The following is a 19,009-nucleotide window of genomic DNA, read 5'->3' on the forward strand; positions in this document are numbered from 1 at the left end:
CTCAGCTAGAATGCCATTTAATAGTAGGATTTAACAGAAGAGACAACAGTCAGTATTCACTTCATTGTACATATGTTCAGGTGAAAAACATGTTTCCATTGTTAAGCTGGATACAGCAGGCTCCTAAACATGTTGAGAGATCAAAACACAGACATACTTGTGTTGTAACATACAGTATGTGAGCATGGCAAGTGACTGCTCAGAAAGACACACAATAGAAGGCAAACACAGGCCAATTATTGTTAGTTGCACACCATCTCCATGCTTTTTAAATGAAAAGACTTTATGCCTTGATAAAGTTATAAGGCAGCAGGAAGAAAAAATGTGTGAACAGCTTCAATGCTGCACCTAAATTTGGCTTGTACTAGTTATCCATTAGTATATTACAAATGTGTGTTATACTGAGTGGCATAGACACAGAGGGCTGTAATTTAAGAATGCTACATCTTGAGCGCAGTGCTAAGCAATATGTTCTACATGCAAAGTCAGTGGGCATGGCCATGAAGTCTTGGTATTTTCGTGCAAGTATGTGCTAAGTCTTAGGCGCAGTGTTAATTTTTTTAACAGTTTTTTGTTTGTCAGTTTTAAAATTAGTCAATATTTCGTCATGTCATATTCATTCATTTTAGTCATTTTTACTCAGACTAAAATGGCATATAATTGTAGTCAACAAAAATAAGATCTTTTAGTCGATGATTATGTGAAAAATGACGAACAAGACCAAACTTTTTGATCAAGTGCAATTTAATTCCAAGGTTCTTCTCTGGTTATTGTGTTGTCTGCGTTCTATTGTATATTCCACTCGCCGTCAAGCAACTTTGATATAAATGAAGACCATTCATAAAAACTTGTTTGTGTAAATTGGCTTCATGCAGAAGAAAATAAATATGGACCATCTGTATCTTACGGTCTTTTGCACATTAACTACGTTGTTGTTAAATGTCAGGTTGGGCTGCAACTAACGATTATTTTGATAATCGACTAATCGAATGATTAGTAGAACAATTATCCAACTATTCATCGATTATTGCAACGATTAATCATTAGCTCTTAACCCATCTTGTGCCTCGACTTAAAAGGTTGTATAAAATATGAATATAACAATAAAGAGGACAAAATCATCTTTTAAAAATAAGGAAAAAAATACTTGGATTTTTATTAAATTTAATTCATTAAAAAAATCACTGCAAAAATTCCTATTGTTATCAAGGTTTTTTGTCTTGTTTTCCAATTAAAATTATCTAAAAATCATATAAGATATGATAGAAACATAAGATATTTAGACTTGCTTTTAGTGAATGTATCTTGAATATAAGTGTATTTTTTTTCACTTATTCATATATCTGCCAGTGCAGTAAAGACAAAATATACTTGTATTTAATATATATTCTTTTAATAAATATCAAAATCAGTGGCTCTGACTGCACAGAGAAATGCCAGTATCAGAATTTGTGCTTATTTACACAACCCGCTTCCTTATTATTTGAATTTTAATAAAGGATGCATTAAGCATATAACGCCGGGCTGTTTCATTTTTAGACGCTCTGACAGGCAAGTTTTGCTCAAGCGGAGTGCCAGATTCGGCTTCACTTTATTTCACGTCAGGACAACACTTCTTCTGTATTTACTTATTTTGTATTTTTGTAGTATAATCCCCTCACACTTTGCAATTTACATCACCTTATGCTGTTTGAAAAGTTTGGAGTGCATCTGGACTGTGAGCTGTGTCTTCTTCCTCTCCTCAAAGCGAGCTGCAGTGCTCCTCTTGCGCGGCATCATTAGAATTTCAAATGATCTCGTGTTACGTTAAATGAGATCAAAAGACCATTCGACAACACAATTTTTTATTGTCGATGTTGTCAATAACGTCGACTAATCGTTTCATGCATATTTCTATGACATTGACACACTCCTTATATACATAAGAAAAATCTTGTGCTTGTCAGGGCTAATTGGGTGTAGGCTGCGTTAAATGATAAAGAATGCAAGTATAATTAATCATTTTGATCTACAAATCATAGCTTTTTCTAGTATTAAAAGTGATTGATAGCTTTTTGATATAATTTGCTGGTGGGATCTCAAAACTGCAAATGCAGGTACGAAGACTAGATTTTGCATAACAAATGGACAATGTGCTTAGACATTTTAACACAATTATATATTTCTGAGGGAAATAGCAAATTTGCACCACTTCATACACATAAAATATACCCACAGATAGCGCAAGCACTCCAACCCACAGCCACTTTCGTGTTGTGCTGGCACAAAAATTGCGCTTAGAATCAGCGCTCTCAAGAAAATTGGATAAGATGTAGCACACGGTCATTGCGCTTAACACTGATTTTAGCGCTCTCATGAAAACAGAGCCCTGAGTGTCTGAGTAAACCAATATTAAAGAGACAAATGGCATTTTTGAGCATCTTATCTTAATTTTTCATCTTAAAAATGGTCTAGGCATTGTTATGACAAACCACAGCCGACTTGTAATCTACGGTAGTGAGCTATAGAATATTGTTTGAGCCCAAAGTCCGGTCAACATTGGCATAAAACGGGCACTGCCCTGCCGACTTCAGCCCCTGAATCTCACCAGAAAGCACCTGTCACGCACTGCCTCTCAACAATCCCTCCCAGATGAGGCCAACGGACCTATACTTGGCACTCATTGTGCCAGGGCCCTGTGAGAGGAAAAATATCAGTTGGTGGAGAACACATCCACCAGTGTGATGTTGACTTAGTTTCCTCTCCCCTTCTGCCTGGCCCAGTGTTTTCCCTGTTAATGTTGAACAAACTGTTTTGTCTTTGCATTGGCTTTTTACCGTGGTGCTCAGCCTCCGCAGTGGGCACACATAGAGGGGAAAGAAGGCAAGGCATTAATAGCCTCTACTGTGTGCGGCCAGCCGGCAGTTTAGTAAGGGGGCCCGTGTTTTCTTAGGGCTAGGGTGGCAAAGCAAAGCATTCAGCCCTGCGCGTAGCAGCACAAAAAAAGGGCCGCTTTGTTTTTCAGATGGGGCGGAGGAGAGTCCAAGCATTCCCCGCGGAATACAATGAATGGGCCGTTTTGTCTTTCGTTCATTTTTCAAAGACACTGAATTGTTGTTGTATTACTCTCTCTTTCTCCCTCTCTCTCTTTTTCATAATTATTCTTCCCCATCACTGGGTGTGCACATGACATTTGAGCGTGTTTTAAAGTCTCAACACTCATGTGCCTGTAATAAAGTCCCGGCCGTAACAATGTCAGCTTTCTGCTGGACAACAGAGTGCTCTCTGTTGTTCTCAGGGCCCAGCTGCTGGAAGGCTAGAGTGAAGACAGTGGCTCAGTCTACACACAGATGACAGGAAGAGGGTGAAATGCCCCCCTCCTCTCTCTCTTTCTCTCTCTCTCTCTCTCTCTCTCTCTCTCACTGGACAATGCCATTTTTAGTTAATGGGTTGTCTGACTCTGAAGCATTAGGAGCATGATATTTCTGCCATTATCCTGATGAAGGCTCCTTAACTATCTTCACACTCTTTAGGTGATCTAATTTATGTTTGTACCTACAAATGGAGATATATATATATATATAAAAAGATATGTGCAGAAAAAGTTGTAGGGTATCAAATGCTTTTCTTTCTTTTTTTTTTCTTTTTTCTTTTTCTTTTTTTTTTTTAAAGAATTATGTTTGTCCACAGTATTTTGGCAAAGACTTTTCTTTTTTCTCAGTAGATTTTTATTTATTCCTCAAGTAGACTATTTCTCTTTCAAATTAGACCTTGTAATAATATCTTAAATATTTATTAATTTGAAAGCCAGACTAAGCATAAAATAAATATTGATCTTTAAATACTTGCATAATGCATAATTTACATGCATAATTTAAAACTGACGAGAAAAGAAATAAAATTAATAAGAAATAAAAATAATACAAACAAAAATCAGATGTTATTGCTTGAATAAACGTAGGCCATCTTATTGTCCCTTTTTCCTTTTCGTGTGCCCTAAACACCATCCCTGTCTGAAAGGGTATTGACTGTATTGTGTCGGTGCCAGTTTTCAGATATATGTGAAATAATTATGTTGGCCTCAGACTCATTTGTGGGTTTGTTTATGTCTGTCCTTTTCTCCCCTCATTACCCATGCTGCTTGAGCCAGTCCCTTCGGGTTTAGCCAGTTTACTGCAAACCTTTTTACTTTTATGATCAGACACTGACAGAAATATGTTTTTCTCCTCTTTCTCTCCCCTCTCTCTTTCTCTCTTGCACTATGTGAACTGAAAGTCCCATGTTAATCGTGACAACCAAGAACATGTAAACGTAAGTGAAGAATATGGTAAGTCAATTAAATGAGTAGGGAGAGGGAGAGAGAGCGAGAGAGAGAGCGAGAGCGAGAGCGAGGTGAATGTAATATCTGTGCACTATGCTACAGCAGTGCTGAGCTTAGAGGACTACTAAGCCTTAGGCTCGTCTTTGATATTTTATATGCAATACAACCCTAATTGCTTGAAATATTTACAGACTTAAATTACATTTTAGGTTCTTAGAGGCTCAACAAGAATTTGCCTTAAGAACACATTTCTGTTGAACACACACTGATCACATTTTGCTGGTGCTCTTAAGGGAATAGCCTTTCCCCCTCAACATCTTTGTACTGAACTAATTTACTAATTTCTCGATCCCAGCATGAGGCTAGATTCTCCCTTCCTAATATTAAGGAAGCTCATTTGATCATTCATAAATTACAATGCACTAATAGTTTTGATTAAAAAATACAGGTACTGTGTAAATAAAGTACTGGAAGTGTGTTATACACGCTGGTCATAAAGGCATAATAATATTCAAGACAAGTTGAATTTGCAATATAGTGATTGGAGCTTAGTTGCTCGTGTATCCTACATTTGTTTTTTGCCACAAGTGAGTCTTGGGTGGACTTGAAGTACAGCTGAAGTGGAAGGCGGTGGGGGAAGGGGGCCGTTCTTCTTTTAACAGCCCCGGTCTTAATATAGACATATTGGAATGGCTCTTTTCCAAGAGGGCTTGTTTTACTGTGTAAGGAATTAGTGGAACAAGAAGTCATCTATTGGTTATTCCTCCAGACGAGGAAGGCCAGTGTCTGGTTTCTGTGCACCTTGCCCCGTTCAGCACACACACACACATTGAGTCCTCAGAATCTATTTGTCCCCTGTCAGCTCTGGGTCTTTTGTCAAAGGGGCCAGTGGCGTAATATACATCCAAGTACACGCAACCACACTGTTTGCCAGTCCTCTTGTTCAAATGTCGCCTTCTAGAATCGGGAATGTTAATCTTTTACCTTTCCCTGAAAAAAGAACAAAAGAACGAATGAAAGAAAGAAAACACGGAGCTCATCGACCGATAAGCCTTTGAGTCTAAGGGCTAGTGGATTGGAGGAGGCGGGTTGGTCCAGGTCAAAGCCTCTTTATTCCTGGTCTGTATCTGTGTGGCTGATGAGGGCCTCCTGCAGAACTCCTCTCTAACAGAGCAGAGAGACGAGAACAATGCGTTTAGTCTGTGGCACAGAGGTGGAGACCAGGTCTTAATTCCGGCCCGGTGCTGACAGAAAGCGTAGAGATCAAAGTCTGACTCAGCCCTATCGATCCACGCAGCCTGATTGTCATCAGGGGCTGTCGAGCAGAATATCTACCACTTTGATAACGGCCCTGTGAGCGTGGCTTTATATGTGTATGTGTGGGATTAGAGCTCAAAGCTGCAGCCGCCGTACGCTCGAGGAGTGTGGTTAACTGATAAACGACCTGTGACGTGAGAGTAATGTGTACTCGGGGATCTATAGGATTGTTTTAAAAATGTACCTCTTCAGAATAGAATAATGTGCAGACTCCCGAGCGCAGAAGTGGTTAATTTCCACTTTAGACACTGAGCTCTCTCTCTCTCTCTCTCTCTCTCTCTCTCTCTCTCTCCTATACACTTGCTCTTTGCTGGTTAGTTTCCAGAAAGCGCTTGCTGAGTGTGTTCACAAAGTAGTGGGTGTGAAGTTCGTGCTGTCGGGGCTCGCTGTGTGGATTGAGCTCTGTTGCCAGATCCTCTAGAATCACTTCACCTTAAAATGGATCCTCTAAGGTGGTTTTCTTTCACAGTCATTTTGGCTGTGGTAGCGTTGAGCGAGGGTAAGAGCATGTGACTTATTGGTGCTTACAGCAATAGTGAAAGCTGTTTTCGCTCCTGCTAAAATTAAAACAGCCCTGTGTTAAAGCCTTTCTTTCAACAAGAAACGATAATGTCAAGTGGAATGTAGGGAAGTTTGGATGAAAATACATTACAGCGCAAGGCTGTATGGCCTCACCTTCTGCTTGTTGATGGCACTCTTAATGCTTAACCTAAGGCCTTGAAGGATTTTGCTCTCTCTGGTTTCCTCTGAAACTCAAAGAGAAGAGAAGTTAGCCACCCCTCCCCATATTCATAGTCTTATCTCTTCAACATTGAAAGGCATTTTGGACATGTTAAAACAACTCTCCCTCTCTTCGTTTTAAAAGGTAAAGAATCCCAGATTGATGCTCCTTGAAGATCAATCTCTATTTTCATGTTAAGGGGAGTTGGGAACAGGTGGGGTGCATGTCTCCTGAGCCTGGCGGGACCCTTTAAAAGACATTGAGGAGCATGGGTGCTGACAGGGGACCAATTGATCACTGTAATGACTTGTACATCTCCATTTTCCATGCGCTTGTGAGACAGCCTGGGTCAGGATATGGCAGCAAACAGACATTTACAGCTACATATGCAGTTACAGGAGGGCATAAACATAATACTGACTGTAAATGGGTGAATCTCACAAAATCTGTCAGGAACTTGCCTGGGTCATATTTTACCCCAAAATCAAGAGGAATAAAATAAGACATTAACATTTATCCGAAAAGATTTACAAATGAAGAAAACAGCAAAAGCAATTAACCTTAAGAAGACTATAATATGAGAAGATCTGCAATAAACATTTTCAGATTTGCTCATTAGAAATTATATTTTGCTTAAAGAAAATTATGTTTATTTTTGGACCATTGTGACATTATTTTCAGGACAATTAAGCACACTTCTCCATTCTTATTACTATTAAAAATGAATTAAAAAATAAATCTCTTTAAAACTTTATTTTTATTTTTCATATTTATTATTTTTATATGATTCAATTTATATTTGTGGTAGTATTTGTTGTACTGCTTGCTAATAATAATAATACAAAATGTATAACAGCAATGAGAATCACCATTGAAAATAATGAAAATTAAAATCAAACTCAGAAGTAAAATGTCTGGAGGCATTACGGTATTTAGAATTTACATGAAGATAATGTTGCAAGGCACAAACAAAAACAAAAGTCTTGATAATCCTAAAAATAGGCTTAATTTACTACAAAATAAATAAATAATTCTTTTGATTTTGGGGTGAAATGTGACTGACATATTTTTGTGAGATTTCATACTATATATTCACACCCACCTGCAGGTTTAGCAAAATCAGACACATGATTAAATACACACTCATGTCGACCCATTCTAACTGTAATCCATGCACAGTGCACACTCCTCATATAGGGTGGGCTGTCTGACCTTCGGATTAGTTGCTGCTGTAAACCATTACTGAAGCTAAGTGCTGATGTCAACATTTCCACTAACAACATTGATTAATCTATAGCTCCCTATTTACTTCAGGGGATTTCTCCCCTCCTCCTTTTGTTTCGGTCATTCAACCTACAGCGAGCACACACTGTGTCTTTAAACAGGCCTCCACTGATTCCCCTGTGTTCTTAACGGAGGGTAAATTAATACCTGATCTAAGGGCAGGGGACAGTAGAAAGACACGGCCAGGTGTGTATCTCTGACAGAGAGACAGATTGTGCCGTGTATCACCGTAGACTTCATCAACTGTACAGAACTGATGATATATGCGAGAGAGACTGGAGGTAAAGAGGCCTCTCTCTCTCTCTCTCTCTCTCTCTCTCTGTTTTTTTCTTTTCCTCTCTCTGTGCCTCTACACCCCCATAAACCGGTCTGCTGTGTGCAGAGAGGAAGAGACTGCCAGCTACACAGCCTGACTGATTGCTACAGATGCTCTTCCTCAAGTACCACAAGTTACATCCTCGCCACGGCAGGCCTTCGGGGACAAACAATAGCACCTGTTCCTCATAAGATGGGGCTCGTTCATGTATCTTTAATGAAGCTTTGGAGCAGATGGTGAGAAATGGCATTATCCCATCCTCTGATCCTAAGGAGCCAATAAGACAAAGGGCAGATAGAGGAAGGCCTGCAATGAGGCTAAGTGTATAAGGTTCAGAGCTTCCGGAGGCCCTTGCTTTCCTCCTCACATCTGCTCCACTTCATTCTTTCACGCTCTTGAAGATCTGACTGGAAATACTAATGCTGCATGCAGCCAACTGCCTGGCACACTGACAGAAGAGAGGGGGCAAAATATCAGGGCACAGATACACACATACACATGTTGTTACATGGGGAGTTGGCAAATAACATTTGCCATAACATCAAGATCTTAGGTTAAGTATATATGTATAAATATATAAAATCTCCATGAAAGGGTTAGTTCAGCCAAAAAAATTAATAAATAAATCTCTTATGTACTCACCCTCATGTAGTTCCAAACCCATATTTCTTTTTTCAGTGGAACACAAAAGGAGATACTAGGCAGAATGTTTGGAACTGACAGAGAGAGACCAATAGATCCAGTGACTGAAGTAGTCAGAGACAGAGAGAGATTGACGGATATAATAAGCAAGATTCCATGCAGGATGCAATATGCAATTTATCAAAATCCATCTGTCTAAGTGCACGCACTTAATTCCATTCTCTGTCTATTAGCAGTCAAAGCAAATTGCCAGTAATAATCTTTACATCTTTATCAGCATTGTCTGCTTGGCTCCACCAGTGTACATTAATTGACAGGCTTGAAAGCTAACCTTCACTATTAGTCCCCACTTTAAGGACACTTATTTGATTTGCCACTCACAGTGTGTGTAAATTAAACTTTAATGTAAAGGCCTCATTACTGCAAATCATGACCTCTCAAACTGAGGGCAATTTATCTGTTCCTACCTTCCCTTTTTCATTCACGTGCTGTTTGCACCCATTGAAATAGCACTAGGAAAATCTATTTTATTAGCAGAGTTATTATTAGAATTGATAGTTACTTTGTTTCAAATTATTCAAATTCTAATTATGTTTTAACTGTTCAGAGTTTTCAGTCAGAATGAAGAAAATATTTTAAAAATGATGGAGAAGGTGAGGCAGACCAGGTGTCATTATGTATGTGGGTCATGGTGCGGCTCAGTGTTAACTCTGTAGTTGCACTATTTTAAAGTGTAAAACTCCATAAACAGAAAAGTGCAGGATATTTCTTTCTTTTTTTTTTTTTTTTTTTTTTTTTTGCTTAGAAGAACTCACTCGGCCAAATCAATGATGTGGACCTGAACACTTGTTTAGCACCTGGGGAACAGGCCCTACTGAACCGAGCTCTAGTGTTAGGTGTTTGAAAGACGAAAGCAGTGTAAAACCTCAGCGAGAAATGCAGAGTTGAAAGTGGTTGCTCAGAGCACATTGATTTCATGCCCCAATGCTGCAGCAGTAATTGCATCCAAACCGTTTTTTATTTCAGGCTCATTTTAAAGAGGGATGAATGGAGAAAAATTCTATAATGTGTTTATTTTGGGGGGGGGTTGACCTTTATTAACCCGTTCTCCATTTGGGCTCCTCAGAGGTGGGCTAAGCCGTCTGCATTAACTCTATCCTGGCCCACAGTAGCAGCACTGCAGCCTATCACCTACAGGCAAGAAGCAGGGAATGACAGTAACATTGGGCCCAGCCAACACTCCACATACATGTGTTTTTAGACTTCTATGGGAAGTCGCTCAGATCCCTAAAAACACACAGACTCCCTTTTTGTTTGTCTCTATTTCTGTGAATCTGTTTTTACTCTTTCTCTCTTTCCTGGAGACATAATCCACACACACACATGCATAGAGCTAAAGCTGCCCTTATGCACATCAATACAGTTATCTATATTTTGCAATAAAGGAGGAATGAAGACGAACATGGTTGAAAGCATTTAAAAGGCACCACACGCAATGACTGGTGAGATATCACAAATACACCACCTTTTCCATCATTTTCACAGCTGAAAGCAGGTGCAGTAAATTACTGGCCTACCATCGGCATTTATCATCTATATAAATTACCTTACAAAGACCATAAGACAAATTCTGTTTATCTGTGAGGACACGCTGTGTTTATAGTTTGTCAGCATGACATGTGGTGCGCACACTTGATGAAGAAAATCTCACCTGTTATTCTGAAAAGAGGAAGGATTCTGTTTTTTAAGGCTGTTCCATTCTGAAGAATCAAATTTGTGCTCATGACACTTATCCCGCAACCGAACGCACTGTAAAGCCTCTTAGATTCCACACAGTGAGTCTCATGATTAAGCTTTGCAAGGAATGTCAGCCTGACAACAAAAGACAATGTCTCTGTGTGTTTATGTGAAAAAATTATCAGCACAGGAATATCTCATCTGGTTTTATCGTATTATCTTAAAGACCGCAATCACCTCAAAACAATGAATTGGGCCTTTCCATCATAATATAAATACAGTATGCATAAACACTCTGCAATTACTGTACATCCACCCCTGTTTGTGTATATGTGTGTGTGATGGCTTCTTTGAAGTGCTTAAGTGCGATTGGCGAGTATTAAGTGCATGTATTTGCTGAGCGTGTGCAGGGTGGACTGGGGGCAGAGTATGAGCTCTGCTGTCAGCCTGTGTTAGACTCCTGTGTGATCTCCTCTCGCTCTGTGTTCAGCAGGTCCAGGGTCACATGCCTCCGCTCATGATCCCCATTTTTCCACACGACCAGCGCACTCTGGCAGCAGCCGCGGCAGCCCAGCAGGGCTTCCTCTTTCCCCCAGGCATGTCCTATAAGCCAGGTAAGAACACACACTTCAGATTTTATCTATCTATTTAATCCATCCATCCATCCATCTATCTATCTATTTTCCATCTGTCTGTCCATCCGTCCATTGCTAGTTATCTAAGTTGGTGGAAAATGACCATCATTCACTGTACCTCAGTGGGAAAGCCTTAGCTCACTGGCCCCTCTTTCAAGCTCTCTTTATCCTCCTCATGGTCTTCATGTCTTTCACTTTTCCTCAGCATGTATGTTTTTTATTTCTTTGTGTTCACTGGCAAATGTATTGTTTTTAAAGAGCCCACAACACACACCCCTTTGGATTCTGAGAACATCAAGCTCTCTTCATCAAGGCAATTAATTCTGAACACTGTTAAATGTATCACCTCAGTGAAGCAGCCAATATTAGCAGAGTTCGAGGCATTTCGAGCCGGCAGAACAATGGATGGTGTGAATGAGGGCTGGAATATAAACACTGTCAACATGAAAGGCTCTCAAATTCATGGACTACAAATATGCAGAGGAAGCTTTACCAATATAACACTCTCCATGCCCCTGTACAATGCTTAATATTCCAGTCCAATATATTCACACTTAGAACTGTCACCTTGGGAAGGGACGTGTCAGTGTCACAGGTTTGTAGATACTAATCAAACAGTTGTTTAGTAATGATGGCTGGATCTAATGAATTACATAAAAGGAATAGTTCACCCAAAAATGAAATTTCTGTCATCATTTATTCACCCACATGTGGTTCCAAACCTGTATGACTTTTTCTCTTCAGTGGAACACAAAGGGAGATGTTTGGCTGAATGGCAGTCCTTGTCACTATTCCCTTTCATTGTATGGAGAAAAAAAAATAGATGCCATGAAAGCAAATGGAGACTGAGGATAACTTTTAGCCAAACATCATCTTTTGTGTTCCATGGAAGAAATTCATACAGATTTGAAACAAATTGAGGGTGAGTGAACGATGACAGAATTTTCATTGTTGGGTGAATTATACCTTTAACAATTTATCATAATATGCCCCTTGCCCCTGGTTATTTCTGTTTCATTTTAGAAGTGTAATGTGACCCTTAGCGAGCATTTTCCCTTTTTGAGGTTGAAGGGCCTCTGGTGAAGCTGCTGTCATACTTGTCCAGGCATGTCTTTCTTCTCCTTTCGTGAAAAAAAAAATCGCTCCTCGTGCAAGCATTCTAAATTTAAAAACAAATTTGTAAAAAATTGCTACAACATGCAGGTTGACTCACTGCCAGGCTAGTATTCCTCAACCTTATATCCAGTCATTGCTTTGAGATTTAAGGATGTGCCACTCTTATTTTCTGTAATTAAATGTTTCAAAGCAAAGTCCTGCCTCTCAGGGGATCAGTTGCAGTATAGTAGGTTGATTGCTTTTTGAGAAAAATAAAAATGCTCAAGTGATGACTTTTCATTTTAGCTGCTGAGTTGTTAATTGAAGCATTAGTAGACCTGTGGGAAATTTCAAGGAAAAGAACAGTAAAATAAGAAGAGAAATAAAGACAAAAATTTGTTTGAAAAGAAGGAAGAAAGAGAAATTAATGCAGCTCAAGTAGGGAAAGCCCTGGTTTCCTTTTGTCTTTAAACTATACCTTGAGCACACACGTTTGATGCCAGCACCTCATAAAAAGTCAAAAATAAAAAAAGAGCAAAATACCGAGACAGAGTGACTGATGTGGGGGGGGGTTAGCTTCAGAAGTCAGCAGAATATTACAGGGTGTGGTAGAGCAGCTAATAAATTAACTAAAAAGGTAAACGATGGAACATAAAGTCAGCTATTTTGGAACTACAAAGGCATGACAGGTTGAACAAAGAGCCTGAGGGGATTCTTTTCCCCAGTTTGATTTTTAATATGTTTGACATGGAAAGTGTTTTAGTACAAATAACAGCAGCTGTAATGGAATACTTGCTGTGTGTAAAGCACCTGCATTATTCATAATTTGCGAAACAGCAGAGAGGAGAACATTTTAGGAAATAGCTCATTGCTGTTAACGCGCATGACTCGAAATATTGCCATGGATGATGAGATAGAACTCATTGCTACCCAGCGTGGGGGGCCTGGCCTGGCTCAATGTAAGTAGCCAAGGCCCAGTGCTGATGGTCCTAACCCTGCAGTGAAACAGCAGAGATCCCCTTTCTCACACACTGTGCTCAATGGCTTGCTCTTTGTCTAAAGAGAGGACTCAGGTCATCCTTTTCTCAAACAGACTTGAGGAGGATAGTGGTGATCCTCCCTGTGTGGATATGAAGAGAGGTATTGCTGATTGAGGTGCTGCAAACAGCCCCTTGGATGTTTACGGTCCTTGGAACGCAGTGATCCCACAATGCCTGATTGACACCCCCACTGACAAACAATGATTCTCCAGAACCTTGCCTGGAGGGCGCATTCATGTCACAGAGAATGTTCATTCTGTATGCGTTTAGACATTGATACACTGCATTAGCAACTGATGATCCCCGTGTTGAGCTGCTCTATAGATCCTCGATGGATTGTTGCCAGTTATTGTTCTATGTGCTTTTTTATATAAAAGAGCCTCTGATCTTGGCCTAAGGGAAGAGACGTAAGCAAGACACTGAGCCCTTTAACAAAACCATTCAGTTCAAAGAGGCCCACTCGGTTAGAATATTCCACACACTTAGCTCTTGGCATCAGCTGGAGTAGAAGTGAAGAGGTTGCAGAAGGAGCACTCTGCTATCCGTTCCTTCCTGCTCTCCTCCACCTTTTCATTAGCCTTGCGGCCTTTGCGTCTTAGGGACCACCAGCCCACGATGGCAGCAGCAGTGCTCTGTGTGAGACACTTGGGTCCTTCCACTTAAAGAGGCCCTGTGCCAAGTTGGCAGCCCATATTGTCCTCGATTTGCAGCATGATACCTGGTTGAAACAGAATACACTATGAAGCTCTCTAGTAATGCCTTTATGAAAGAGAGCATTTTAAGCATTATTCAACAGCTCCTCTTCTGCCTGCCCATTTTTTTTTAAGAGAAGAAGACTGTGCTGGGGAGGTTTGCCCCTTCTTGCTTAGTCTCTGTGCAGAAAGCTTGCTTCGACAAGGTTCTTTGAAATTACAGGATGAAGTGGTGGCTCTGGCTTGGGCTTTCTGGCCTGAGGTTTGTGAGCCAAGAGCTTGTACTTAAGGCCAAAACTTGCTCTTCACAAGAACATAAATGCAGATGCTACTAGCTGCACAAGTTCGATTTTGTGCGTTTTTGCATTCCAACACAACGCAAGTACACACTGCATTCCCTAAATTGCCGCAAGGGCAGTTATAGCAGACATTAGTGTGAAATGTCTGCCTCTATGGTGAGTTGTCTTTCAAGCCAAGAGACAAAGTTCAGGCATGAATGTCTGAAAGTTGCAAGTTGTTAGGTTCTTTGAACTTATCTGTTAACCAGTCGGCTCGCTCACGTGATATGTCAAGCAATCACATTGTGTAAGATAATAGGTCCTTTGACGTGTATGTCCTATTATGTTCTGTTTTTTTATCGCCCTATTGTATCTATAGTGTTTTATTCTGTTGGGTACATTTGATCTCATAATGAAAATGTCTTTCAAGCTGTATTTAGATAAAACACTTGTTGTAACCTGTTGAGGTTGGCCTCAGCGCCTCTCTCTCACACACATTTCATTGTGCCAGATTACATTGTAAAAAACATAATGGTATGTAGAACAATAGTGCAACAAGTATGCAGCCATGTAAAGCTTCTAATAGAACATGATATATCGTCCATTTTATTGACACCACAGGTAGTTGTGAAGAACAGAATAAAAAATTGCATAAATGTGTACAATACATAGACAGATTGGAAAAGACTCTGCAAGTGTGGGCACAGTTAGTAGAAAAAGAAAGAAAGAAAGAAAGAAAGGGAAAAAAACAATGTGAGAGAAATGAGAGAGACACTCCTGTGCAAAGCCCGCTCTGCTCTGACCAGCTGACTCTTTTGTGAGTGCAGATGTTTGGGCTGAGTGCCAAGGCTGGGTGCAGGCAGGCCCACAGGAACTGTGTTGGCACTTGTCTGGCCTACCGTTGGGCCGGCTCATTGTCTCAACCTGTGCACATTGTTCACAATCTCCCCCTCCCTCTTTCTCTGACAGGTGATAACTACCCAGTGCAGTTCATTCCATCCACAATGGCAGCTGCTGCTGCTTCAGGACTTAACCCTCTCCAGCTCCAGGTATGTACAGCTAAAAAATAATTTACGGGCAGCAGGCCAAGCCCTGAGCACCGTGTGAGCAAACCAGCTGTATTTTAAATAACAAGTTAGAGCTAAATCACTCACACCGGTCCACCCCTACTAGCTTAACACCTTCCATCTGCTATATACCCCTTTTTTAGCGCAGTCTTCATGCTTATGCATACACCTACATGGGAACTGGGAGTTTTGTTTATGAAGTGTATTTCAGGGAGTAGGGCCCCTTGCACCTTAATTGCTTTCTTGGTTCACGGTGTTCTTATTAACTTTGTGGTATAGTAATGTAAAATGATGTTGGAAGACCTTCCAAAACCCTCCAGGCTGTCCTAAGAGCGATTCTCAGAGTCACAGGCTGGCAACTGTACTTGTGAACCCCAGTCAGATACTATCTCTGGGCGACATGCTTTAATATAGATCTATATCTTCATTCCAACTTATCTTATCATGCTTGTCATTTTAATTGTTTCTTTGGAAAATAAAGGCTTTGAAAAGACTAGCTCACATTTTTGTTACTTGAAGTATCACTCTTACTTTCTTTCATTTACGAAGAACAAATTTCTTTGACCTAATAGTGAAGGCAGGGGCCTTTATTAGCACTGTTAAACTAATGTCATTAGTCCTTCCTGTTTACTCAAATAAATTATGAGATGTCTTATAAGCAAGTGATTGAGTAAAACTGATGCTGTTCTTCAAAACTTCTTAAAAGTTCCTTCAAGTTCTTTTGAACAAAGTGTGAAGGAGTAAATGAATGAGAGCAGAAGCCGAAACAGCTTACAGCCCTGCAGCAGATTCATTTATTCATATATTTCTTGCTTTTATTCATAGACAGTTGTGTCAACAACAGTGGTAAGCAGTTGATAGCAATTAGACATTAAGCTCTCTGATATCTGGGAATGTTACAAAACAAAGCGGCAATCAGAGGGAGGAGGACGTGCGGGGGAGAGAGGGGCTAGGAAAGCATTTCGTACCTTTTCTTCTTGCTGATACATGTGCACAATTTGTCCTTCGGAGCTTATCGCTCTCAGCATTAATGAGCCTTGGCAAGTTGGAACAATGCTTGCAGCTGGAGCTGGAAAGGCCTCTGCTATAACATGTGACTTTGGGGAGAACAATCATTTGTGTTGAAGGTGTGGGATGAGTCTATTCATATTAAAAACTGTGTGTAGTATGTGCGTGTGTTTGTAAGCGAACAAGCTAAACAGAGAAAGCGAGCAAATGGGAGAAAAGAACAGATTATTAAAAAATGTCCTTCCTCCTGGAGTAGGCGGTGGTGGCATAACCCATCCTGTCCCATCTATTTATAGTGTTCTGATGGGTCAGCTAAAGTCTGGGATAGTCATAATTCAAAAGGCACCAAGACCTCTCAGTCATTCATTGTGCTAATAGATTGAACCCTGGGAATGGGCTGAAATCAAGTCTCCGAGTCCATGACTTGGCTGACCTTTAGAAAATACAGTAAACACAAATGGGTTGCATTCCCATTAATTGAAGTTTGTCTGTCTGCCACATATTTAGCAGAGCAGATTGCTATTTACTTTACCTACCCTTCAGTCTAAGAAAGCCCAGCTAGTCAAACATACCCTTTCCGCCACGCGTCCCAAACGTTCCAATGTGAGTGCACAAAGCACATTGGAATATTATTAAAAATGATGAGGAAGAAGATGTATCTCATACCAAACATGATGATAATGCTGTTAGCACTTATGTCCATTAAAGTCTTGCTAAGAAAGAGAGGTTACACAGGCAACTGAGTCAAAAGAGGACACAAAAAGTTCCAAAACATTGTTTTAAATGAAAAGAACAATAGATGGATGTAGATGAGGTTATAATTTTGTGGGGAAGGGAGATATGGAAGGATTTGTACAGCAGTTAGCATGTGCTAGCTTGTGGTTGTGGCTGCTTTTGTCTCCTTTTCTTTTTTTGAGCAAGAATAACAAGCTTTGATTTCCTGTCTTAAATCAAAGGAAGCAAATCTTTCTAAATATGTCTGATAAATGAGGGCCAGCACTTGGTCAGTGTTAATGAGAGGTATGTATGGATTCGTCTGGTATGTCTGAGTGATTATCTGTAATGGCAGTATCACTGAGCTTGTGCCGCTTATGCATCACTGATCCGCTCAATGGGAGGGACCTCACCTATGAGATCCCCATTTCCTGTGCCAGTGGACCCACCCACCCCCTGCCACTTGCTGGGTGCATCTGTCTAATTAGAATATCTTCACTTGTCAGCAATTCTGGCAAGGTATCATTTTCCTTAATTTGCTCAGTTTAGACTGGGGAAATATATGAACCTTTAAAAATGCTCTGATTGGAAAGGAATTAATTCCCACAGAGCAATGCTCGCTCATGCAGGAAGAGGGACATCCGATCTGCCAGTCTTAATGTTGCCGATGCTACGGCTTGCAATTTTACCATGTCATAACAGTAAGTGGGACAGCCATGGGATCTCTCTCTCTCTTTTTCTCTTCTCTCTGTCTCTTCCCCATCAGCTAAGCCGGTCCACAGGCTAACAAAAGGCCTCAGGTCCTGGGGAGTGTAAATGAAAGCGGCCAGGCGATCTTAGAGTGTAATTTGCTTGTCAATAAATTTCCCTCGTCCAGCAGCACACGCACACACACACACTTGTCACCACGAAGCCCAACACAGCAAGTAATTTCACTCAATGCATCCCTGACAGATTGGTCCTCGTCTGAAAGTCACCAGAGGAAAGCCGCTCAAACTATTCCCCAGACCGCGTGCCTCTCTTCATTAAGACCCTCTCAGGGTTCAGGATGAGGTGGGCACGGGCTCCAAACAATGGCTCTATCCCCCTGTGTTGCCTGCCTATTAGAAGTGACACCTCTCACCTCCAGGCGGAAATTGCGTTCAGATTGTAGCCGTACACCCAGACGGTCTAAAAGAAATGATCCTAATTCTACAAAAGAATTCGATTTTATTTTTGTCTCTCTGAATTGGCATTTAATTTGCCAGCATACATCAGTTGCTTAGAGGAAAACAATTTGCTTAAAGCCATTCTCTCCCTGATATATTGTTTTGCCATGAGTTCTTTACAAATCTGAAGTCGACTTGCGAAAGGCCTGTTTTTTAATCATTGAAAGCAGGCTTTGGGGTTTCAACAGTTCTAAAGTAAAGCATCACCAGATAAAGCAGAACATTTGGGGCCTCCCCGTGGCACATAAAAGCGGGAGTAAACTCAAATAGGACCTACTGACCCCCACTCTCTTTCATTTACTCTTTCCTTTCCTATCTCCCTTATGCTTTCTTTATTATTTTGTCCTCTCCATTGTCTAATCTTTATCTCCACTCTTACTCCTCCTCTCTTCATAGCTTTGTCACATTTTTAAACTGTATTTATTTGATTGACTACTTAATTCATATTCCAGTTGCCCTTCTCCTCAATAAATGTGCCTCAGTTAATGCTCTCATTACTTACACATTTAAACAAATATGAAATATGAAAAATACTGTCATCATTTACACATCCCTTATGTTGTTTCAAACTTGTATGTCATTCTTTCTTCCTTGGAACACAAAAGAACAGCCGAAATGTTAGACTCGGTGAGCATTCGCTGCCATTGTTTGAAAAAAAGATGCAATGAAAGTGAATGGTGACTGAGGATAACATTCTGCCTAACATCTCCTTTGTGTGTTCCGAGGAAGGAAGAAAAAGCCATACTGATTTGGAACAACACGAATTTGAGTAAATGATGACAGAATAAAAAAAAAATTGAATTAATTTTCCCTTTTAAAAGCAGACTGGTTCTTCAAAGCATACCTGAGGGTCAAGGAAACTTCTCAGTTGAACTGCCGGGGTTGAAGAAATGAGGGATAAGAGGAAATACTGTGTTATCTTTTGTTTGGATGCTCATGTATCTGCATTCCGGAT

General features: G+C 40.3%; 1 protein-coding gene across 19 annotated transcripts in view; it reads left to right on the top strand.

Moving 5' to 3' along the window:
• LOC127450578 (transcription factor SOX-6-like) overlaps positions 1-19,009 on the top strand; it is a 178,689-nt gene that overhangs the window by 119,112 nt on the left and 40,568 nt on the right. For 17 of the 19 annotated variants that reach the window (XM_051714888.1, XM_051714843.1, XM_051714933.1 and 14 more), the window contains 3 exons: positions 4,255-4,290; positions 10,811-10,931; positions 15,027-15,106. In XM_051714888.1, the coding sequence (XP_051570848.1) occupies positions 4,255-4,290; positions 10,811-10,931; positions 15,027-15,106 (237 nt within the window). Of the gene's footprint in view, positions 1-4,254; positions 4,291-10,807; positions 10,932-15,026; positions 15,107-19,009 lie in introns of all 19 variants that reach the window. The other 2 variants (XM_051714813.1, XM_051714861.1) reach the window with 2 other exon arrangements.

The sequence above is a fragment of the Myxocyprinus asiaticus genome, chromosome 2, assembly GCF_019703515.2.
Source record: "Myxocyprinus asiaticus isolate MX2 ecotype Aquarium Trade chromosome 2, UBuf_Myxa_2, whole genome shotgun sequence".
In the NCBI taxonomy this organism is placed as follows: domain Eukaryota; kingdom Metazoa; phylum Chordata; class Actinopteri; order Cypriniformes; family Catostomidae; genus Myxocyprinus; species Myxocyprinus asiaticus.